This window comes from Eschscholzia californica, unplaced genomic scaffold (assembly GCF_041429995.1).
Source record: "Eschscholzia californica isolate CP2 unplaced genomic scaffold, dmEscCali1.0.p SCAF_3, whole genome shotgun sequence".
NCBI classification, from domain to species: domain Eukaryota; kingdom Viridiplantae; phylum Streptophyta; class Magnoliopsida; order Ranunculales; family Papaveraceae; genus Eschscholzia; species Eschscholzia californica.
In genome coordinates, this window is record NW_028238420.1 from 1,355,479 (window position 1) to 1,380,435 (window position 24,957).

Sequence of the window (24,957 nt, forward strand, 5' to 3'; positions counted from 1 at the left end):
AAGTTCTTACCATTTGTCCTAGTTCCATGGCCTACTCCACTTTGACTTAGTTCCATAGAGTTAGTCAATCGAATATATATATTTTTATGCTGAAACAGATTCCATGGAGATATCGTTTGCTCCAGTTCGATTTTTTTTTGTTTGAACTTCATAAAAATTTGTAATGTTTAAATAAAAGAGTTTTTTTATGAATTAGTAATTACTTTTCCTTAACAAAACCAAATAGTACAAAATATGAAAATATTTATGCAGTGAATGTTTCTCAAATTAAATAATCCTCTATTCTTTTTCCTTAATATTTTCGGTGACGGGTTATTGAGGAGGTGTCGGCAACCGGGAACCACCTTCTCCGACAAGAGAAAGAATTGGTCAACTGTTAAAGTGACTAGATCGACTAATGGAAAAGTTCAAAAATAGACCATATTAGAACTTAATCATCATCGGTAAGGAGTATCAAAATCTTCCAAAATAAACCTATTATTAGTTTATTACTCCTAAAAAAAATATCAGCTTCCTAAATCTATACGATTAAATTTTTCAGAAACTACTACAAAATTGGGCAAACCCAAATCTATAAATATGGGCAGTTTGTAATCTTCACTGAAAATCACAAACAGAGCAGCAATATGGGCATCACCAGTAGTATTTACAATTATGACTTAAGATCATATACGAAAAAACCTAGAAAAGATCTTACTTCTGGTGAAGAATACTACTATTATTATTTACCTGACGAAATCTGGTTGAAGATATTCCTTCTTCTCCCATTAGAATCAATATATAAGAACAGGTGTGTCTCCAAACAATGGCTTTCTTTACTCACTGATTCATCTTTCATGAACAACTATAGAACCAATCATAATAAGAATCCTCCTTCTATGCTCTTTTACAATCTCAAATTACGTAATCATGTTTCAATTAAACTACTTACAGATAATCTTAGAGATAATGAGGATGACAACAAATTCTTACTTGATCATGATAATGGATTTTCTTTGAAGTTTCTTCCAAAGGAATGCCCTGGTTGGAAATCAACTAGATATTTGTTAGCTTCAAGTAATGGTTTACTTCTTTGTTCGAATCGATTAACTACTCAGGTAACTTATTTTGTTTGTAATCCTCTTACTGAGAAATGGGTCATTCTCAAAAACCCACAATTTCGTCACAAACATGTCTTAAACAGCTTCATCTGTGAGCCTTCTACCACCTCCCTTGTTCCACCATTACTATTATCATCATCATCATCTAAGAGTAGTAGAAAGAATAAGAGGAAAACTGCAGCAAATTTCATGGTGGTGAGAGTACCTATGAAACCAGAGCCATTCACAGAGTTCATCATTGAAATCTTCTACTCAGAGTTAGATGAATGGAAGTCGGTAAAAGTTTCGTGTCCACAAGAAGTTACATTGCCACCATCTTACCTAAACAGAATAGTCAACTCCCATGGAATCTTGTATTGGTTTGAAGGTGGAAATCGAATATTAGCATACGATCTCAAAGGAGAAAATAGATGTAGATTGATTAGTCTACCCAGGGAGACAATAGACGATGAACATCGATGTTTTGGGGAATCAAGGGGGTTAATTTACTATTGCCAATGCGATAATAGAGAGTTGAGTGTTTGGGTACTTGTTGATCGAGACTGGCATCTAAATCACAAGATTAGAGACTGGCATCTAGATCACAAGATTAAAGAACTAGACACATCATACAAAAGGATTATGGGTATCAACCCAATGAACCCAAATGTTCTATTCATTCGTGAATTTGAAGGGATTTTCTCCTACAATATCAAAACTCGAAAATTTGAAGCGCTCAAGAGCCCACAACGTGACATGTATGTTTACCCTCACTTATCATTTGTGCTAGTTCCATCATCAACACCACTCTGATCCAAGTTCTTGAAGTTAGTCTACTTGAAGTTATTGTTTTCTTATGCTTCAAGAGTCGGATCAGCTTCATATTTCATGAACTTCGACAAATACTAATTATTTATTTTTTACTCATTACTCTTTTACACTCTTATGGGTATAGAGTTGAAGATGGAAGCAACTAAGCAAGAAAAAAGTGAGGAAGCGTGTCGAACTCTTGAATTCTAATTCTTTTACTCTTGAAGAAACTCTAGTTCCTTATTAGATTGTAACTTGTCTTTTTGATTCTTGAAAGTTGAATGAGTGCATCTTCTTGATATTAATCATATTCTTACTAGTTTAGTACTCATTAGTAGTTATTACTTAGTACTTTCGAGCATACCTATTACCACAAATGGTTAAGGCTATCCATCTTGGTGGATCTTTACCCTCATTTTTTTTTGCTTTGGCAGCGATCGAGTGTTTCCACTTTAACCGAAGGTCCTAAAACTGCATCACCCTCTAGAGAAAGTACCACTACCCACAACTCCACCCTATGTGTGTTTTAAATAGCTTCATCTATGAACCTCCTTCCACTTCTCTTGTTCCTCCATCATTGCTATTACCATCTGAGAGTAGAAAGAAAAATAAAAAAAAAAATTGCAACAAATTTCATAGTAGTTGATCAAAACTGCAGTAACTCGCTTGTGGTTCACAAAACTTAAACAACGAATATTTTACAAGAGTAGGGATTTATCGACAAGGATATACCCATGCCTAAAAGATTTAAGTATTGACTCAATAGATCCTGATGTTTCATTCCTCTGCGCATTTTTCAAGATTTTTCCCTACAACATCAAAACCAGAAGAAGATTGAGAGAGCTCAGGAACCATGGTCCTAACAATTATGCAGCTCAAGCTATAGATAGCTTGATTTGCTAGCTCCATGACAGAATCGTTGAAGGGGCATTGATTTCAGATAGTTTTCACCTACTGAGATATAAAGTTAATTATGTTTGATTATTTCCTAAACATAATGTACACAGGGAAATTACCTCCATATAGAATATTTCTTAATATTGCATGCTACAGTCATAAGGCTTCAAAAAAAGTAGAGATATGATGATCATAGTGGCCTATTTATTTAGACAGAATGCACTCCTTGGCCATACACCATTTTTGACTTAAGTGTACCCTAACCGGAATGCGGTCTTGACCATCTTTTCAAGACCATCTCCTTGCAATCGAAATGTAGAACCAATCAATTCGATTTGGTTGGAAACCAAGCCAATGTCAAAGTTATACCACTTTAGCTCAATTTGGTTTGACCACTTCCACATATTATCATCAAAGAGTGGAGAGGACCTAGACATTGTATTCTTGTTTAATTTGATTAGTCGGAAGCTTCAAAGGCGATATAATTAAGACGGTTCTATTCTACCAACAAACTTCTACATATTTTGTTGGTTCTCAATGAGCCAGACATCAAGAATGTACATTTTCCAGAAAGAATCAATATACCAAGAAGCATTAAGAAACTAATTCCAAGAGGTCTCACTTTGTGATAAAACAAAGATCGGAGACATCTGAAATCTTTCTCTCCCTTTCTGAACAAGATATCTGAAAGAAAAACAGTTGGTGAAAAAAAAGATGGGCTCAAGCACTAACCTTGTTGGATTACCCAAGCAGGCAACCTTATAGCATCTCCAATGCAAAACTCAATCTTAGAAATTCGGAGTGCCACATAGGATTTTCTGAGTTTTTCTGAAAAAAATCATCTCCAATGCAAAACTCAACTAAGATCTCAAAGATGCTGCGTCGAGGGTGAAATAGAGATATCTCAAGATGACACTCTAATTGTCCAACTCATCAGTATTTGCATTACAACCAATAGAAATCAAGTCTTCATATATTTCCAAAATTACTAATTGTATTTTTACAAAAATAACCATGCCACATAAGTAAAAAAAAAAAATATTTAGAGTTTTGCATTGGAGACATAGAAGAATTGAGGATCTCTATTTCCGCCACGTTGAAGTGAGAACCTCAATTAAAACTTGACACAGGGGACGAATAGAGATTATTTTGAGTCTTGCAATGCAGATGCTCTTAGCCTCTAACACTTCCGTATTGACACGATCCTTGATCTGCCTCTCTAGCTCGAGCATGAAATGTCTGATCAGGCCTTGCACTGGCAAATCACTAGCATCAGGCAAAGCACAAACCTTTGTGGGCCTCAATCTGCTTAGTAACTTCGTGAAACATATCGAGCCCCTCTAGTTTTGCATTCCGACCTTCAATGGACGAAAAGGAAATGTCGCTATAATCGTAATCCATTGTAACGTTAACAATCATGAGCCTTCTTCACGCAGTTGTTTTACAAATATTTGAAATTGACAACAATGTGACACTATTGAGCCCCCACTATGGACATGCTTCAAAGGGGAGGCTTTCAATACCCAAACATGTGCCTTTTATGCAGATCAGCTGAAGGGAATGCCTCTCACTGGCTCATCTCCTGCAGCTTTACTGAAATCAAATGGAGATACTTCCATCCAATTATCGATTGTAAGTTTCCAATGCCATCCACTTTGGATACTTTCTTCAGGTTTTTGAAGTTTGAGAAGCCAGATAAGATGAAAGGTTTCCAAGCCATCCACCAAATTACTCCCCCTGCCATTTGGTGGTGTGTTTGGCCAGAGAGGGATAATCGTCTTTTTCGTGATGTTGCTAACTCCTCTGATAGAGTTATTATGTCGATCAAGGTCACCATTTTGAACTGGGGCTTGCCGACTAGGTACTTTGAGAATTTATCTGGGGTTTTTTCGTTAAATTCTTGGGATGCTATCGTTTATAATATGTAAAGTTTCCCAATTTCGTTGATTTTGTAGTTTTTTTTTTCGTGCTTCCTAAGCACTTGCTTAGTATATTATCCTTTTTCAAAAAAATCTTCCCTAAACAGAATAGTCAACTCCTGTGGAATCTAACATTGGTTTGAAGGAGGAAATCGAATATTAGCATATGATCTCAAAGGAGAAAATAGATGTAGATTGATTAGTCTACCCGAGGAGACAACAGACGATGAACATCGACGTCTTAGGGAATCACGGGTTTTAATTTACTATTTCCAATGCAATAAGAGAGAGTTGAGTGTTTGGGTATTTGTTGATCGAGACTGGCATCTAGATCACAACTATCACACGGGTTGGGCCGCCCTAAAACGGGTGAGTCCCATGGCGACTATGGGTGAAATCTGTCCGGGTGGACTGATTTTTTGACATATTTGAACGGGTGCCTATTATAATGGTCCGGTTTTTATATGTAAAAAAACCCGACCAAAAGCCCATTCAGAATGAAATAGACCAATCATTCAGAAAACGGTCTTTCGGTCTGGTTTTTCAGTTTAAATCTAATTTAAACTTATTTAGCCAAATAGTAAAAATCCAAAGATTATTTTCAGGCTAATAATGTGTCTGATATCAAATGAATATGATCTAACAAAGACAACAATTTGTGGTAATATTTCCTTCACTCAATAGTGCATCGAAACAAGAAAGGTTAGTTCTATTTTGGCCGTCAATATGTGACCAACATACCGTTTGAAGGAAGGAGAAGATGAGAGAAATAAAAAAAATTATATTTGAAAGTCCACGGTCAGAAAATTGACCGGCCCCCCTTCGCCTGAGATGACGATGAGGTGGCGAGAGAGATGAAGTGGATGAGAGAGGTGATGAAATGGAACATAGAGAGATAGATGAGGTGCCGTTTATGTTTTTTAAAAATATTAGAATTAATTTCATTTTGGCCCCAAAGATAGTTCTAGAAAAAGTTGAAAAAAAAATTTGTCCTTAGGGACCAAATCGAACTGTTAGACACTTAAAGAAGCCAAAACAGTGAGTTGGAAGCCAAAACGGAATTAACCCGAACAAGAATGAGAACAATAACAATAGATTTCAATAAAAAGTAATGGCTACATCATTTGAACTAGTATTATCAACGTAAATCGCTTGAACCAGCATTACTTCCTAATTAATAGGTAATTTCGTTACAGGAAATTGGGCCGGAGGCCCAATTTCTAGTAATTTTTTGTTAAAAAGACAACCCATCTTTTTAACTAGCTAGGCCCCAAGTAAGTTATCAAAATAGGCTTGAAGGACATTTTTAAAGGCACCAACTTTTTAAGAGTCAAAAATACCCTTCATTCAATTAGAAATACCTAGTAATAATCTAACTAATAAATCAGGAATTTGAGTTTTTCTCATGAACGAACCGAGTTGGATTGTCGACGCCGATTAGAATTTCTGGGGTTTGAATCGATTTTGGCTATAAGATAGGTTGATGTTTTTAGGTTTTGGTGATTTAATCTATTTGCTTGTTGTTTGAAGAGGCTTTTAAGGGGTTTGATCTAGTTTTTGGTTCTAAATTCTAGAGAGAGAAAGTTTTATATACTTTCAATGGAAGGAGAATTTGATAGTGTTTCAAGGTATAATCCAACTTCTTCATTGCTTTATTTTCATTAAGATATGAATGATGGATGACAATTTATTGGTTTTGATGTTTATGTTCAAACTTATTTGTTGGATTTATATGGAAGTTGTGAAAGTATAGTTGATGCAAGCAATGTGTTTGATAAAATGCTTGAAAGAGATGTTGTTGCTTGGAATGCAACTTTAGTTGGTTATACAAGACTTAGGTTGGTTGAAATAGCTATAAAGTTGTTAGATGAAATGCCTATGAGAAATATTTTTTTTTGGACAATCATGATTGGTATTTATGTTCAAATTGAGAATTTCATGAAAGCTTTGGAAGTTTTTCGAAGAAATGTAAAATGATGGTGCTAGAGCTTATAAAATGACTATTATGAATTTGTAGGGGTTTTAGCTAGTTTTTCGATACAACATTCTATTAGACAAAACATAATAATTTGTAACAAATTTTATGTTAAATCAATTCAAAAACTAATTTGCAAACCATTTGCATGGCATTGCAAGGTGTTTGCAAGGCTCCGCAAGGTGTTTGCAAGGCTCCGCAAGGTGTTTGCAAGGCTTTGCAAGGCTCTGCAAGGTGTTCGCAAGGTTGTGCATGGTATTTGCAAAAGTCATGCAAAGTTTTTGCAAGGCTCTGCAAGGTGTTCGCAAGGCTCTGCAATTTGTTTGCAAGGCTCTGCAAGGTGTTTGCAAGGCTTTGCAAGGCAGTGCAAAGTGTTTGCAAGGTATTTTCTTAGACTAGGGTTAGGTTGGTCTTTTTACTGAAATTGAAAATTACATAATTGCCATCAGGGAGGTGAAGCCTAAAAAACTTTGATGAATCTTTTTTAACCAAAGTCATAATTTCTTAGGGAGTTTTGACCAAATTCCCCTATATATATATATATATATATATATATATATATATATATATATATACAACATTTAATCCGTTACAGTTTGAATTTACCCGCTTGTTAGAAAAGAAATGAACCGGACCTAAAGACCAATTCAACCAAAAAAGGACCGATGATTCTGAATCGGGGTCTTTTGATCGAGTTCTTCTTGGTCCAATTTAGTTCGGTTTTCTGGTCTTTATTTTCCCCCTAATGCGTTAAGTACCAGTACATCTAGGTCCAACCTTATTCTACGGAGGAGAGAGAAAATTTTGAAGGATGTCTTGTGCCTGCCGGATAGCTGATCAGCAGAATCTGCTATAAAATATCAAGTTCCTAATTCTAATTAAAATATTTAGAAACTCCAAAAAACCAAGAATCCTAAACCTTTAACAACACGTAGTAGGGATTGTTCTCCATTATATATTGTGGGCAATCTACACTTTATTTTTCCCACCCCTTCATCAAACAGAACAGTATGAGTAAAGATACTACTACTACCGTTGTTCTCCACAACTATGGCTTAAGATCATACACGAAAAAACCTAGAAGAGATCTTCCTTCTGGTAAAGAATACTACTTACCCGACGAAATCTGGTTAAAGATCTTCTTTCTTCTCCCACTAGAATCAATATATAAGAACAGGTGTGTCTCCAAACAATGGCTTTCTTTACTCACTGATTCATCTTTCATGAACAACTATAGAACCAATCATAATAAGAATCCTCCTTCTATGCTCTTTTACAATCTAGGACATTCAGTTAACAATGGTTGTGTTTCAATTAGACTATTGAAAGATAATCTTAGAGATAATGAGGACGACAGGAAATTCTTACTTGATCATTATAATGGATTTTTTTTTAAGTTTCTTCCGAAGGAATGCCCTGGTTGGAAATCAAATAGGTATTTGTTGGCTTCAAGCAATGGTTTAGTTCTTTGTTCGAATCGATTAACTACTCAGATAACTTATTTTGTCTGTAATCCACTTACTGAGAAATGGGTATCTCTCAAAGACCCACAATTTCATCACAAACATGTCTTAAACAGCTTCATCTGTGAGCCTTCTACCACCTCTCTTGTTCCACCATTTCTATTATCATCTCAGAGTAGAAAGAATAAGAGGAAAATTGCAGGAAACTTCATGGTAGTGAGAGTACCTATGAAAAAAGAGCCATTCACGGAGTTCATCATTGAAATCTTTTACTCAGAGTTAGGTGAATGGAAGTCTATAAACGTCTCGTGTCCACAACAAGTTACATTGCCACTATTTTTCCTGAAAAGAACAGTTCACTGCAATGGAATATTATATTGGTTTGTAGGAGAAAACAGAATATTAGCATATAATCTCAAAGGAGGAAATAGATGTAGGTTGATTAGTTTACCTGACGAAACAAGAGACGATTACCGATGTCTTGGAGAGTCACGGGGGATAATTTACTATTGCCAACGCAAGAAGAGAGAGTTGAGTGTTTGGGTACTTGTTGATGGAGACTGGCGTCTCGTTCACACGATTAGAGAACTAGATATGTCATACAAAAAGATTATAGGAATCAACCCAATGGATCCAAATGTAGTATTCTTTCATGAATTTTACGAGATTTTATCCTACAATATCAAAACTAGATTATTTGAAGTGCTCAAGAGCCCACGACGTACATTATTTGAAGTGCTCAAGAGCCCACGACGTGACCCGTATTGTTCCCCTCAGTCGTCATTTGTGCTAGTTCCATCATCAACGACCCTCTAATTAAAGTTCTTGAAGTTAGTCTACTTAAATATTATTAGTATATTGTCTACTTTTCTCTTTCATTGTATCAATCAGAACCGGTCAAATCAACTCTCAGGCATGTGAAGAGAAAAACATCTGGACCAGTGGGAACTGGTCATACTGTAGTCGGACCCCATTTCGGACTAATACCATTTCTATTGTCTTTTTATGCTTTATCAGTTCACCGTTGGAGTGGATATTTGATACTTGATGAACTTCTACTAGAATTCATTATTACTTGAACGGAAAATGCTAATTGAGGTGAAATGTCAGACATGCCTAATAGCGACCCAATCAGGTGTTGACACGTAGCCTCCTTCCACCTTTCACATTTCTAATTTTTTAACTGAAGTCCACAAAACAGAGTTGTTTCGTGTTAAGTCCCGACGCATTCTACATTAAGTCCTTCCGTGATTTCTACTATGTACCGTCAATTGAGGCAACCGTCCAGATTAGAAATCAATTAAGGTACTCCATAGCTGTCCTTGGGTGACAAACAATTAATTAGCTTGTTCTTTGGACACTTCGAAATTTAGCTAAAATCATTGTCACCACAATTATGTTTTGGGTTATTTCCTTAATGGCCCCCAACTTTGTGACCAGCTTTCCGCCTGACCCCCTACTTTACGAGAAATGCTCCTATAGCCCCCTTCCGTTATAACACTGTTACTCTCTCTCCTCCATCTCTTTTTCTTTCTCTGTCGTGTCACACCACATAATCTGTTACGCCACCTCATCACCTTCTCCGGCAGAGGTCGCCGGTCGGCGACCTTCAAACTAAAAAAAAAAAAAAATTAATTTCTTCTTCTTCCTCTCTCTCTCTCCTGTTTTATCTCTCCTATTTTCTCTCTTCTTCTTCTTCCTCTCTCTCTTTCTCTCATCTTCTTCCTCTCTCTCTCTCTCTCTCTTCCCCTTTCTTCTCACTCTCTCTCTCTCTCTCTCTCTCTCTCTCTCTCTCGCTCTCTTCCCCTTTCTTCTCACTTTCTCTCTCTCTCTCTCTAAAATGGTCGGCGAAGGGGGGGAACCCTTCGCCGGCCATTTTAGAGAGAAAGAGAGGGTGAGAAGAAAGGGGAAGAGAGAGGGAGAGAGAGGAAGAAGATGAGAGAGAGAGAAAGGAAGAAGAGAGAGAAAATAGGAGAGAGAAAACAGGAGAGAGAAAACAGGAGAGAGAGAGAGAGAGGAAGAAGAAGAAGAAGAGAAAATTTTTTTTCTTAGTTTGAAGGTCGCCGGCCGGAAATTTAGCCGGCCGACGACCTCTGCCGGAGAAGGTGATGAGGTGGCATAGCAGATGATGTGACGTGACATGGCAGAGACAGAAAAAGAGATGGAGGAGAGAGAGTAACGGTGTTATAACGGAAGGGGGTCATATGGACATTTCTCGTAAAGTAGGGGGCCAGGCGAGAAGCTGGTCACAAAGTTGGGAGCCATTAGGGAAATACCCTTATGTTTTTAGCGTGTTTGGGTTTTTCTGCTTTGGATGAATGTTTGTGACTTTTTGTAGTCAAACAAAGTTTAGATCATGAAGGAATTTGTTATGTATAACATATGGTGCTTTTCGTGGTTATTTTTCAGCTTAAAATTTTTCATATCTCTTTTCTTTTGCTCCTAGGGTATAGTAGAAATTCTTCAACAAAAAAAAGGTTATAGTAGAAATTTAAAACTCATTCGAAAGTTCTTTCAGAGTAAAAAGTAACTTTCAAATTTTAAACTCAAAATAAAATGTCTTCTCAACCAAGTTTTGTTTACAAGAAACTGCAGAGAAGACTTTTCTTTATACACTATGACAATCACCACATACACGAAGGTTCTTGGTGATTCGAATGGGTGTTCCACGCGATGAGGTAGGAATTCCAAAAGCAAGAGCTAGCTTCTCACAATGTTCCGATCAATAACATTTCAAAAATAGTACTCATGAAAATCAATAACATATTAAATTAAATTATATGAATCCAATCACTGAAGCAAACATAGGAATTAACAATGTAAATAAATCTGTCAAATCGGATGTTCTTGCAGGTAGTAAAGAAAATAAAAACTTGATAAACTAAATGAACTTTTGCTTCAAGTACTACTAGTCTGTCAGAGCTTCAAGAAGCACTTCTATAACTTGTGTCGACAATGTGCACCCATTAATAATTCCATATGTGACTCCATACAATAAGATAAAGATCAATACATATACTATACTTTCTAGATGAATCAAACAAGTATAAGGAGATATGAATTACCATTTCTTGTGTAGGTGTCAGGATCATATTTTCTTGTGTAAGAACACCACTCGGTCGACTCTCTTGGGTAGTTGTTAAATCATAAACCGGATCAGGAACCGAATCACAGGCCATCTTACAAATCGAACTAGATGTAGGCATTTTAAAAGTAGTGCACTAACAAAGAAAACAACGAATTTAGTTAACATATAAACAAATAAAGAGGTAAGAAAACAACGAAGTAGTTGACTTACACGTTTCTTCGATTTGTAATTTTTCCTCTTGAATATGTTCACTCGAGGACGCCCATTTGCCTTGCATGATACCGGATCAAGAATATCTTGTCGTGCATTTTCTGCACAGTCAATGGTATAACCAGAACCACTGCTCACTTTATCTTGGAACTTTGTTATTGGCTTAAAATTTAGGACATAATCGTTCAACTGCTCGGTAATTCTTTCATTTTCAGTTGCAACAGAAGCTACTTCGTTGAAGGATTGGTACAATTTTTTGTTTTTTTTTTCTTCAGGTGTTGTATCCCATCGACTGTAGTTCACATTAATCTTTGTGTATGATCTCGTTACGTCTTTCCTCCATCTCCTTAAAATGTACTTATCTAGAATGACATTAATTTTGTTCTTACATAATACTGTTATTGCATGTAGGGGTGGCAATTTAGCCCGAACCGGCGGGTTTTTTCCCAAACCCGCCCCTAATGGGACGGGTTTTACCGCCCCGTTAATTAAACGGTTCGGGTTTGGTATGAAGTTAAAAAAACAAATCGGGTTCGGGGCGGGTTTGGTATTAGATATAGTAAACTCCGCCCCGAACCGATTAGTATGTTATATATTAAATATTTGTTTTATTTAAGGTTATGTTTCTAAAACTTTAATCTCATATTATCAATTTAATTATTTTATCTTCTATATTATTAAGTAGTTGTAGTGTTTATGATTGATAAACTCAAAGTCTTACAAAATTTTGTTAACAATTGTTATGTTACTTCAAACTAAAATAATTTTGTGAAGCAAAATACTTTGAACCCGACCCGACCCGACTCGTTTTATATTAAACGGGGCGGGGCGGGTCAGTAATGGTTTAACAATTTTTAATTGGGACGGTTATGGTAATTGAATATCCACCCCGATTAATTATTGGAACGGTTATGGTAAAACCCGTTTACTAACGGGACGGAATTGGGAAGGGGATGAACCGTCCCAAACCCGCCCCGTTGACATCCCTAATTGCATGTCGACACAAAATCCCTTTAAATTCAAACAACAAACAATTGCAATGAATTTCAACTTTATCCCTTAAAGCTATATTGTATGGTTCAACAAAAAGTTTCAAGGTAGTTTTCGGACCTACGTATCCATCGAAGAAGGCATTTACACCTTCACTACGTTGAGTACTAACAAAAATGATTTTTCACAAAAATGGTACCCATCGCCTTCTCTCTTGGTACATGTGGGTCAACCATGTATTTTCTTGCAAGTTATACTTTTGTATAGTAAGCACCCATTCATACTCAAACTCTTATGTGCTAAGCGTTTCGTGGACAAGATGAGTAAGAGCATAACTTATTTCATTGAACTTTTTGTAACTTTTTAATTTCTCAGGTATTTTCTTCATTACATGACACAAGCACCATCGATGTCTTGTATTGGGAAATACATCTTGAATAGCAATCTGCATGGCTGCATCTTGGTCCGTTATAATCCCGCCTGGAGCTCTTTCGTCTATACAAGAAAGGCATGTCCTAAATAACCATGAAAATGATTTTGCATCTTCATTAGACAACAACCCACAACCCAATAAAATAGACTACCCATGATGGTTCACTCCAACAAACAGGACAAAAGGAAGATGGTACTTACTCGTTAGATAAGTCGTGTCAAATGTCACGACATCTCCAAATTCTTTATATGTCTTTCTACTCCTCCTATCTTCCCAAAAGACATTACGTAAACGAGACTTATAATCTACTTCTATCGAGAAGATGAAACCATTGTTCTTTCTTTGCATAGCCAAAAAATATTGTTGAATAGCAACAGCGTCTCCTTCCCAAGACGTATCCTTCTCTTCTTTTCAATATAATTTCTTGCATCTCTTTCGGTAAACGGGACATTCTCATGTCCACCGGCTGCCACCACTTGTTGCTTAAAGCTACAACTTCTCTTAGTCCCAGCTAAATCACATATTTCGAGTTGTCTAGCTATTCATGGGCTAATCTTCCTATTGCATCTATAATGACGAATTTTTCCTAGACTAAGGATATGGTTATGTTCAAAATTCACAATAATGGTTTCTCATTTTCCGTTGTCTTGCAACTTAGCATTAATTCCTGCTTTGCAGCCATTTTGCTACTTGGTTGAGGATTATTCGATTTCGATGTATAGTTTCCCTCCTTAGCACATGCTATTTTAACATATCCTTCTACTCTTCTCTGTGATGTCTTTTTCACTGGATGTCTCACTTTCTTGGCGTAATGAAGACAATAGTTGTACAACTCTTCAAGACTATTAAACTTCATTCCAGACCAGGGTACTTCTACTTCTGTTTTTTATTCAATATTGCGCTAAAAAACTCCATTTTCTGAAGTCATTTCTCCACAGAAGTAATTATTAAAAAGTAAAAAATATATATTATAAGAGGTAAGTTCAAGTAATAACTGTCGACAAATGCAATTACTCAAACTGTATGAGTTACATATTATTTCACCTCAAAGAGAATAAATTTTCACTTTTTAGGAGAAACTCTTTTCCTAGTGGGAAGGGTATAAGGTATTCCCTCTTTTCGAGTAAAAAATGGAAAAAACAAGTCACATGATCACTCATTTCATTGACTATCAAACACCTGGAAAACATTATGTTAGAGAAACTTTTCAGTTTTGTGTAAGAAAAATGTCTCTCAAACACAAACTAAGAGTTCAAATTTCATCATGATCCATTTCAACAAAAAAAAAAAAATTTCATCATGATCCTATGAATATTGATTAGAAAGTCATCTAAATGAGCAGTCAAAAAAAAAGAGAGAGAAAAACAATGATAAGTTAGATTTCTCAGAGAAAGAATAGGTTTTGATTAATCCGAACAATTGAATATCAAGTTCATTAAACCAATGGAAACAAGTTGAAAATTGACAAGAATGAGTTACATGTAAGTAAGAGAAAATGAGGAACTTAGGTTTCAAACTTCTTATAAAGTCCAAAAAACTTTGAAGAGGCTGAACCATCTGAACTTCAATAAAATTTGTTGAACCAAGATTGGAGCAACTTCAACTTGTCTTCTTATCCTTCATAAGCAATACCGAATTACAGATTCGCTCTCTTGTTCAATTAATTTCAGCCACCCAGGTCTTCTTGTGCTTGTTCTGCTGATTTTCACTCTATATATATATATATATATATATATAGATTAGAGAGACTACTAAGAACCGTCCTGTTCAAAAGTAGGAACTGCATTATAAATGTCCAAACGATGCGATAAAACCCAGTATCGACCATTAAAGAAGGATTAGCATTGCAAAATTCATCCATATTCAAAACTTAGAGTCAAATGTGATATTTATTAAGTAATTTTAAGCGCAAAATCACCAGCATCGACCATTTAAGAACGGTCACCGTTGCTAGTACGCAAACTTGAACTTTTGGATTCCTCTGTTTGATTTGCATCTTCTACCCCTGTTTTCAATTCGGGCTGTGCCTTTTTACATTCAAATAGTTCAATCAACTCAGGGATATCATTTTGAAATCTAGTCACATATTTTTCCGCAAAAGTTTTTGAAGATATATTAAAAGCAGTTATCACACCTAAATCCTTCCTAATCAATCCTTCCGATTTGAGAACTTGAAGAACTGAACTCCTTGGAATAATCCTCTTCTCCAAACTATATAATAGCAAAATCGGGTATTGCGCAACTTTTAAAGGCTTCAAACCTAGATTGTTAACAAAGAAATCCATCATTTTCCTAACCTTCTTCTCAGAAATGATCTTATAAGTAGGTTGCAATCTAACTGCATGAAGAACCTCTTTCTCAGACCAACCAACACTCTTAAATACCTCAATTTTCTTTTCCCAATCCAACTTGCTCAAACCCAACATTGTATGAACATCAGAAGAACAAATCCTACTTGTAGGAACAAAACCCATACGCAAACTTGAACTTTTGGATTCCTCTGTTTGATTTGCATCTTCTACCCCTGTTTTTAATTCGGGCTGTGACTTTTTACATTCAAATACTTCAATCAACTCAGGGACATCAACTTGAAATCTAGTCACATATCTTTCCGCAAAAGTTTTTGAAGATATATGAAAAGCAGTAATCACACCTAAATCCTTCCTAATCAATCCTTTCGATTTGAGAACTTGAAGAACTGAACTCCTTGGAATAATCCTCTTCTCCAAACTATATAATAGCAAATTAGGGTATTGCGCAACTTTCGAAGGCTTCAAACCTAGATTGTTAACAAAGAAATCCATCATTTTCCTAACCTTCTCCTCAGAAGTTAGCATAAAATTAGGTTGCAATCTAAATGCAGAAAGAGCCTCTTTCTCAGACCAACCAACACTCTTAAATACCTCAATTTTCTTTTCCCAATTCAACTTGCTCAAACCCAACATTGTATGAACAGCAAAAGAAAAAATCCTACTTGAAGGAACGAAACCCATTTCTTTAACCTGATTCACAGCCCAATTAAATCGACTAGGGTTTTGCATAAGTGTTATAGGTTGAGCCATGATCAATTTCACCAAGACTGATTCAGGAACACCATGAGACTTCAAGGTTGAGATGTTAGACTCCATTATAGTCAAACTACAAGTAGCAATTCGACTACATTGTTTAAAAGTAGCAACTAGACTCTGATTAGTATAAACAAGTGTTCTAATGAAATCAAAATTAGGGATTATACGTTCCGTCAAGCTACTTCTAAGAACACCCCTATCAGAAGATAAGATCTTAGCAAGATGAGAACCTGAAATACCCAATGATTCAAAGTACTCCAATTTGGGTTTAAGAATATCAGGGTTAGCTAGAAGCATCAGTGGATCCTTAGTGAAGAGTTTTGTGATATGGGTTTTAGTGAATCCATGTTTTTTCAAGAGCTCAAGAACAGAGTCTGGTCTTTCAGTGGTTTTAAAGAACATCTTTTTAGAAGCTTTAATTGATGATTCTAATGAAAGCCCACATGATTCAATCAAGTAAGAAACTGTAAGTGAGTTTTGATCAGAGGATTTCCATTTGGTTTTGGTTTTGAGAGATTGAATTTGAATAAAATAGAATGAAATTTTGTCATTGTTGTTGATGATTAGATCTCTGGATCTTTTCAGAACCAAATTTTTGCAGAGAAATCGAAACATTTGAAAGAAGATTTGAAAAAATGAGGGGAAAACAAAGAAGAAACACTTACCCTTTGAGGGGATTGAGTCGCCGTCGGTATCTTTCCGAGTTTGATTCTGCGTGGAGACAAAGATGAACCCTAAAAGCCCTAGGGAAAATCTGTAACTTTATCAGAATTGGAGCCAAAAAAAGCAATCAATATACGATACCGATCCTCTAACTCTGAGTATGAGTAAATTGTTTGTGGGTCAGCGGGTCCGTGGGTATGGGGTAGCCTAAATTACATGGGATAAATTTCGATGGCTTCCACCGAGAATCGATCCCACCACTTTATAGGCTTAAGAGGGTTGTCCAACCACTGCCCCATAGGCTGGTGGACTGCTCTAAAATTTTATGTTCAACAGAATTGTTGGGCGGATTTGGGCACATCATTTTTGGAAATCGTAGTCTATCGGAAAGGAGACGTCTTTGTCCAAAACTCAAAGAGAGGGGCACCCTTAGACTTTATCAAAATAAACGCATCCATGCCAAACCCCAATTGGTCATTTGAGCTTAATGGAATTTCGGAAAGCTCGACATCTGTAAATGAAGGTCATCCGAACATGTGATATTTATGTACGATGTGGATTAAAACATTTTTGTTCTCTTTGTATTCTTGAATGGGCTGACATTTAATAAGCGAGTGATGCAGGACAAATATTTGTGGGTTGAGGTCGGGTGCAGGAAAGATGTTCGGTAGCACTTTAAAACCCGATACCCGGCCCGTTTATTTCATCAAGTAGATTAGTTAGATCTGCCTTTGGGTGTTCATGGGCTTTAATGAACTCGAGTATGCATGATGGATTTTGGGTTCTCAATTTATTTTTCCCAAACTCCAATAGCGGGTCAGTAAGTTCAACAAAAAAAAAAATAGCCGCCGCTTTAGGGAATAAAGAAAATTCTCTTGAGAATATGATTTTCTTTAAAACTGGTCAAACAAGGTTGACTTTTTTTTGTTTCTTTTTGTTGCTAAAGGGCTTCTAATTGTTTAACAAAAAAAATGGGACTTCAAAAGAAAATGTTTCTTTTTCTCTCTTTCTCTCTCCATTAGGGTTCTTCAATACCAAGCCTGTAAAGATACAAGTAAGATTAAACTTCAAATAAAAGATGCAATTGAGAAGGAGATCATAGATCTGTGTCTTGACACAAGTAAGATCAATCTTTTTCTCTCTTTCTCTCTCTTATCCGTGGGAAAGAAGATACAACTAACAAGTTTGCTAGAGGCCATTACACAAGTAAGATCAAACTTCAAATCCAAAATCCCCTTTTTAGATTCGTCCTTTTTAATCATTTACTAAATCAGATTTCATTGTTGTTTGCGGTCAGTTCGGAAGAAGATCATAGATCTGTGTCTAGGTCGGATGACTGTACTGGCCTTCAATAACTGAAATTCAGAAATCAGAGGGACAATATATGGAACTGTGTAGTAATTACTATAGTATATTCGAAGTTCCGAAACCAATAAGACTAATCGCAGAACAAGAAATTGGAGGAAGCGAATACCGAAATCACATCCAAAATTTTGATATTGTTCATACTACATCTTACTTCCCTAACTAACGTACTCCTGCGAATTCCAATTTGAAAATTTATTTTTTCGAGCAGAACCTCAATGTTCATTTAAAGTCTCAAACAATGTCACTCCTGTTCTACAAAACCTCAAAACTTGATATCCACATTTGTTAGCTCAAGTTACGTTAACATTAATAAAGATGTATAATACAATAAAGAGTCCTTGAGTAATATTAAGGAGTAGATATCATCATACCTGTGATTCATCAAGACTGATAATGAATTATTTTCTCAAATTTCAACTACTCACATTGTTGAATTCCGAAAACCCTTAAATTCAATCAGACCTAGATGAGCTTTGACAACTTCAGGAACATCTTCATACTTGTGCACATAATTCTCGATAAACCCTTTTTCAGTCAATTTGATAACTTGAATAATATTGATATCTTTCTTAACCAAATTTTTCGACATTAAAACTTGAATAACAGAGCATCTAGGAATCATTCTCTTCTCTAAACTAAGTAAAAGAAGATTAGGGCATCGAGAAACCACCGAAGCACTTAAATTAAGTTTCAGAAAGAACTCCATTAACTTCTTGATCTTCTTCTCCGAAGCAAGTAGATACATAGGTTGCAATTTAAACGCCTTAAGAATTTCTTCCTCGGACAAACCATAGCTCTTTAATAACTCCATTTTTCCTTTAAGAGTTGATTCAGTCTGAACCATCATTGTTCGAACTGCTAGAACAAACCCTAGAGCCGAAGGGCTGAAACCCATTTTCTTAGCTAACTTAGCATTCTCCTCGAACCGTTCATTGTTTAGCATCAATGTTGATGGTTGAATCATTATCAATCTACCTATATTAGGTTCGGGTACACCATATTTTCGCAATGTCGATATATTAAGTTCCATTGCTTTCTCTATATTACATTGAATTACACGATACGACTTATTAAGAACACTCACAAGATTCTTATCAGTCTGAACAAAACTTCTAAGGAAATTACAAGAATTCGTAATTTGATTTTCCAATCCTCTTAGAAGGATTAAGGGTTCCTTATAGATAAGTTTAGCAAGTTGATTAGTTGAAAGACCCAAACTTTTAAAAAACTCAATTTTGGGATCTAGGGTTTTGATTGGTATGTTTAACAGAAGAGCAGGACGTTTAGTAATGAAACTTCTAATCTGGGTTTCAGTAAAACCATGCGTTCTAAATAGCTGAAGAATAGAGTCTGCTTTTTTAGTAGATTTAATGGTGATTTTCTTTGAAGCTGAAATAGCAGATTCTAGTGAGAACCCACATTTGTTTAAGAGGTAAGAAATTGTGGGTGATTGTTGATTTTCAGAGATTGATTTTACAGATTCAATACTTCGAGATTGAGATTGAAGAAAGTAAACCTGGTTGTTTATTGAAGTTGTAAACCTAAACTGAATCAATTCTTTACCAAGTAAACGAATCATACTGAAGAAATTGAATGAAAAAAACGAAGATTTCTTCAAAGAACTTACTTGTTTGATTTGAGTTACTTGAATCGCTTTAATCCTTTTAGCATTCCTTTCTTTCTCTACTGTATAAACCAAGAACCCTAGAATTCTTCCACATTTTCGTTTGTTTAAAGGGTTATTTCTCAAATGGCCCCCTAGTTTATTACCCGATTCCTGTCTGGCCCCGTATTTCCTGAAAATGTCTATATAGCCCCATTTTCTTCTTCTCCATCCATTGACTCTCAACTTTCTAGAAGTATCCTCTTAATTCTCAACCCTCTCTCTCTCTCCCTCTCTCTAAAAACTCCCTCTTTCTCTCATTACCTATTTCTCTTTCTCTAGAGCTTCACTCTTTTGTAGTTTTGAAACAAAAATTGAAAAATCCATCTTTTATTCTTTCTAATCTTTTGTCTTTTTGTTTACTTTTTCTGGGGTTTGAAGACTTCTTCGGAAGAAAGGAATATATGAGGTTAGAAACAAGGAATAAGACCAACCACTAGTAGCCTAGCTGGTCAGTGCATATACTGTGCAACGCAGAGGTCCCAGGTTCGATCTCATGGAAGTACAACTTCAGAAATATTGAACTTGGGTATAAATAAAGTAGTTTATGTAGGCTTTCGTCCATTTAAGTTAATTCGTCAGGTTATAGGTCGTCGTTTAATTCGTCGGACTTAAGGTCCAACATTTTTTCGGCAGTTATTGTGCTTATCACATCGTCTCGATGTATCAATGCATTGTAATGACTAACGTAGATCGTAGTCGATTTCTCAAAAAAAAAAGAAACAAGGAATCTATATAATAAAATAGGTGGATGGGTGCTGACTGGGACAAACCTCTGGATAAAGGGGCATGGGAGGGTTAACCTTTTTTTCCTATCTAATATTTATATTGGTCCTTTTATAGTATTAGATACCCTAAGGTGAGGTCATATAAGGTACCTTGGACTATGAATCGAACAAGAAAGGGGCATGGGAGGGTTAACCTGGTCTATCATATTTTGGTGATGTATCGACCATTGATGTTATTTGGTGGAATCAAATACATCACTAGAATCTCGCAAAACTAGTAATGTAATAATGGTAGTAAGACGCTATAAATAAATAAGTGGTGAACACTTGAATGAAAATCAGATGTTTTCTTTAGGGTTAACATTGGTCATTTGTTGGAACATTTTAAGTTCAACCGAGAGGGAGCAAGTGAGATTTAGCTTATTCAATTTAGTTCGCTTGATCAGTATAAATTGATTGTAAAATATAAACTTTTCAATAGTTTGTTTTTCAAACCCATATAACAATTAGAAATTTTTCAAACTTGAAAGACATTGTCGTAGAAAATAAAAGTGGTATTTTGTAAAAGAGACAGAGAAAGATTTTGACAATGACTCTGGAGCATGTTTTGATAATTTTGTCCAGTCCAGGACAAAAAAGAAAGTATTAACTCTCAAACCCCAGTTACGCCTCACTACCTCAACTATCCCACTAAACCGAAAAATATTACAACTCCCATTACATTGATAACCACCCTTATAAGACTGTCAAATATAAGATGAAGGTGAAGAATATAGTAAACGGGACAGACCAAATTTCAGCTGTCACTCTATTACTAGTCAAAGAAAAACGAACAAATACTATCACTAGTAGAAAGAAGGGTAAGAAACAGACAGTGAATGCTATAGACAAGGAATGAAAACCCTAAGTCACATCTTTATATCCTCACCCACTGCTTCCTTCACATTTTGAATCTTCCATATCCTTTGTATAGTCTTGATGCCAATCGGTTTGATCATATGATCCGATTCTCTTGTAGTAATATCGTTATTACCACGGTCGTTTGACATCACTGCATAAATTAAGAGTACTACTAGTTAGCAATTAGTTGAGAAACAAGGATTAGAGTTAACAAATATATAATCTTGGTTGGCACTTAACTGATTACAGGAACATTCATATAGGTGCAAATGTACTCGAGTAGACAATCAATATCACGAAGGTGAATATCAATTAAAATTATATCACATTCATCATTCTTCAGCTCTTTTGTCATCATCAGCAAAAGAATTGCCGTTGCACAAGAAGGACGTGTTATAACTGAAAATACAACCCAAAAAATGTATTAGGCTTCTTATAAAACCACTTTTCTTTAAAGTTCTCAATAAAACCTAAACCGCATTAAATATGAAAAGTGCAAGGGAACAAGAAAAACCAGGCAGATCCTGAGCACAAGTTCTATTTGGCTCACTGTGATTCGCCCTTCCCATGATTCTGGTTTTTCTTCTTTTCTATCATTACTCATCAAATATCTTATAAATTTGGAAATTGCAAATTAATGTTTACCTTGACAGTTACAATCCATAAGTTTTCTTTCTTGCAAGCGTAATGGATCATTATCGACAACAAAAATCTTAAGAGTTTTCTCACAACTCTGTTGTTCTTGCAAGGGAAGCGGAGATGTTATCGATGTCTCCTCTTCTATGATGTCCATCTCCTGAAAACCAAGAAATAGAACATAATTTAATAACTCCCTCAAATTCGTTAATCTTTAATAACTCAATCGTTTATTTTTTAGAAAATCAAACTTGATGATCGAATCATAATCAATCTACCTATTTTTTATTATAATACACCATAATTTAGTAATGTAGATATAAAGATCCATTGATTTCTTCATATTAAATTAAATTACTAGACTACATTCTCAGTAAATACATAGGTTGCAACTTAAATGCCCTAAGAATTTCATCCTCGGACAAACCATAGCTCTTTAATAACTCCATTTTTCCTTTAAAAGTTGATTCAGTCTGAACCATCATTGTTTGGACTGCTAGAACAAACCCTAGAGCCGAAGGGTTGAAACCCATTTTCTTAACTAACTTAGCATTCTCCTTGAACCGTTCATTGTTTGGCATCAATGTCGATGGTTGAATCATGATCAATCTACCTATATTAGATTCGGGTACACCATATTTTCACAATGTCAGATATGTTAAATTCCATTGCTTTCTCTATATTACATTGAATTACACGATATGGCATATTAAGAACACTCACTAAATTCTTATCAGTCTGAACAAAACTTCTAAGGCAATTGCAAGATTTCGTAATTTGATGTTCCAATCCTCTTAGAATGATTAAGGGTTCCTTAAATAGATAAGTTTAGCAAGTTGATTAGTTGAAAGACCCAAACTTTTGAAAAACTCAATTTTGGGATCTAGGGTTTTGATTGGTATGTTTAACAGAAGAGCAGGACGTTTAGTAATGAAACTTCTAATCTGGGTTTCAGTAAAACCATGAGTTCTAAATAGCTGAAGAATAGAGTCTACTTTTTTAGTAGATTTAATGGTGATTTTCTTTGAAGCTGAAATAGCAGATTCTAGTGAGAACCCACATTTTTTTAAGAGGTAAGAAATTGTGGGTGATTGTTGATTTTCAGAGATTGATTTTACAGATTCAATAATTCGAGATTGAGATTGAAGAAAGTAGACCTGGTTGTTTATTAAAGTTGTAAACCTAAACTGAATCAATTCTTTACCAAGTAAACGAATCATACTGAAGAAATTTAATCAACAAAACGAAGATTTCTTTAAAGGACTTACTTGTTTGATTTGAGTTACTTGAATCGCTTTAGTCCTTTTAGCATTCCTTTCTTTCTCTACTGTACAAACCTTAGAACCCTAGAAATCTTCCACATTTTCTTTTGTTTAAAGGGTTATTTCTCAAATGCCCCCTAGTTTATAAGTGGATTCCTGTATGGCCCCGTAATTAATTGAAAATGTCTATATAGCCCTATTTTCTTCTTCTCCATCTATTGACTCTCAACTTTGTAGAAGTATCCTCCTTTTAATCCTCAACTCTCTCTCTCTCTCTCTCTCTCTCTCTCTCTCTCTCAAAACTCCCTCTTTCTCTCATTATCTATTTCTCTTTCTCTAGAGCTTCACTCTTATCGTTTTGAAACAAAGACGGAAAAATCCATCTTTTATTCTTTCTAATCTTTTGTCTTTTTGTTTACTTTTTCTGGGGTTTGAAGACTTCTTCGGAAGAAAGGAAAATATGAGGCTAGAAATAAGGAATAAGGCAAACCACTGGTAACCCAGTTGGTCAGTGCATATACTCTGCAACGCAGAGGTCCCAGATTCAATCCCATGGAAGTGCAAATTAAGGAATATGACTTGGGTATGAATAAAGTAGTTTATGTAGACTTTAGGCCATTTAATTCGTCAGGTTATAGGCCGTTTAATTCATCTGACTTTAGGTCCAATAGTATTTCGACAGTTATTGTGCTTATCACATCGTCTCGATGTATCAAGACCTTGTAATGACTAACTTAGATCATAGTCGATTTCTCAAAAAGAAAGAAACAAGGAATAAGAAGAAATAGAAGAAAGGAGGAAAAATGAGATATTTTTAGGTGTTTAGGTTTTTTCCCCGTGGTTTTTCTAAAGTGGAAAAATCTTCGTTTTAGGTTAGTTTGTTTTTTTATTTAAAAGTTATTTTTTGTTATGGACTGAGGTAATGGATACTAAAGGTGGACTATTATTTGGTTTACACATCAGAAATGAGTTCATAATTATGAATGCTGACGAGATTGGAAGAGTAAGAACTATCATTAAAATCCCCCATTTTCTTCTTGTCTGGTTTTTAATTTGTATTCATCTACAGGATACCTATTTTGTTTTCATCCTCTTTTACCAATGCAGTTTAGTACAACTTATACATCCGCAACAACCCTTGGTTAGAGTGGTAAGAGGTTTAGTCTTCCACCTTAAAAGTTAAGGGGTCAAGGGTTGGAGTACGCTCATTAATAAAAAAAAAACTCTACATCTAGATGGATAAAAAACTGTGTTGAGAAAAAAAAAATGCCGATTAAGACCATGAGTTGATTCACAATGCCTACTCTTTGCAATTAAGAAGTCTGTCAAGGTCATATGAATACAGAAATACTCCCAAGCTCCGTTGAATCTTTTTAGTTCTTTCGATAGAGACTGCAATTAATAATTCGAACGGAGCATAATTAGAACCTAAAATGCAATTAAATATGAGAGAGAAGGAATGAAATGTCCCACATCTAACATACTTTCAAACATTGCTAAAATTCAAAACCTTAATTAATTTCCAATAAAATCTTCCGGTATTGTTTAGATTAATTCTTCACAATTGCATTATTTCTTTATAATATAAAAGAACAATAATAAGGCAGGTTTTCCTATGATTGTGTTTGATATCAGAGAAAAAATTCCATGGAAACCCATGGAAAGTCGTCCATGGAATTTATTCCGTGAAAATGAGAGTTTTTTCGTTTGGTTGTTATTTATTATTCCGTGGAACTACAAACTCTGTTATTTGGTTGACAACTAATTTCTACGAATATAATATTCAATTAAGAGCTTTCATTTAC

General features: G+C 35.4%; 5 protein-coding genes and 1 long non-coding RNA gene across 6 annotated transcripts; 3 read left to right on the forward strand and 3 right to left on the reverse strand.

Annotated features, from left to right (window-relative positions):
* Positions 1–626: 626 nt before the first annotated feature.
* On the forward strand, positions 627–1,892 carry LOC147547528 (F-box protein At5g03970-like). The gene has a single exon (XM_086665650.1). The coding sequence runs from the start codon at positions 627–629 to the stop codon at positions 1,890–1,892; it is 1,266 nt and encodes a 421-aa protein (XP_086521776.1).
* A 2,384-nt stretch (positions 1,893–4,276) lies between these two features.
* LOC147547529 (uncharacterized) lies at positions 4,277–4,714 on the forward strand. Its single transcript, XM_086665651.1, has one exon. It carries the CDS (start codon positions 4,277–4,279, stop codon positions 4,712–4,714), a length of 438 nt encoding a protein of 145 aa, XP_086521777.1.
* Positions 4,715–7,690: 2,976 nt separating this feature from the next.
* On the forward strand, positions 7,691–8,959 carry LOC147547530 (F-box protein At5g49610-like). Its single transcript, XM_086665652.1, has one exon. The coding sequence runs from the start codon at positions 7,691–7,693 to the stop codon at positions 8,957–8,959; it is 1,269 nt and encodes a 422-aa protein (XP_086521778.1).
* A 5,285-nt stretch (positions 8,960–14,244) lies between these two features.
* Positions 14,245–16,886, reverse strand: LOC147547531 (transcription termination factor MTERF15, mitochondrial-like). Its single transcript, XM_086669216.1, has one exon. The coding sequence runs from the start codon at positions 16,545–16,547 to the stop codon at positions 14,796–14,798; it is 1,752 nt and encodes a 583-aa protein (XP_086525342.1). The 5' UTR covers positions 16,548–16,886; the 3' UTR covers positions 14,245–14,795.
* A 1,166-nt stretch (positions 16,887–18,052) lies between these two features.
* LOC147547532 (uncharacterized) lies at positions 18,053–19,667 on the reverse strand. Its single transcript, XM_086669217.1, has one exon. It carries the CDS (start codon positions 19,540–19,542, stop codon positions 18,385–18,387), a length of 1,158 nt encoding a protein of 385 aa, XP_086525343.1. The 5' UTR covers positions 19,543–19,667; the 3' UTR covers positions 18,053–18,384.
* A 1,393-nt stretch (positions 19,668–21,060) lies between these two features.
* LOC147547533 (uncharacterized) lies at positions 21,061–23,230 on the reverse strand. Its single transcript, XR_015237618.1, has 4 exons — positions 23,159–23,230; positions 21,900–22,050; positions 21,495–21,653; positions 21,061–21,405 (listed from the first exon to the last, which is right to left on the reverse strand). It is a non-coding gene; the product is annotated as an uncharacterized LOC147547533 (long non-coding RNA).
* Between the last annotated feature and the right edge of the window lie 1,727 nt (positions 23,231–24,957).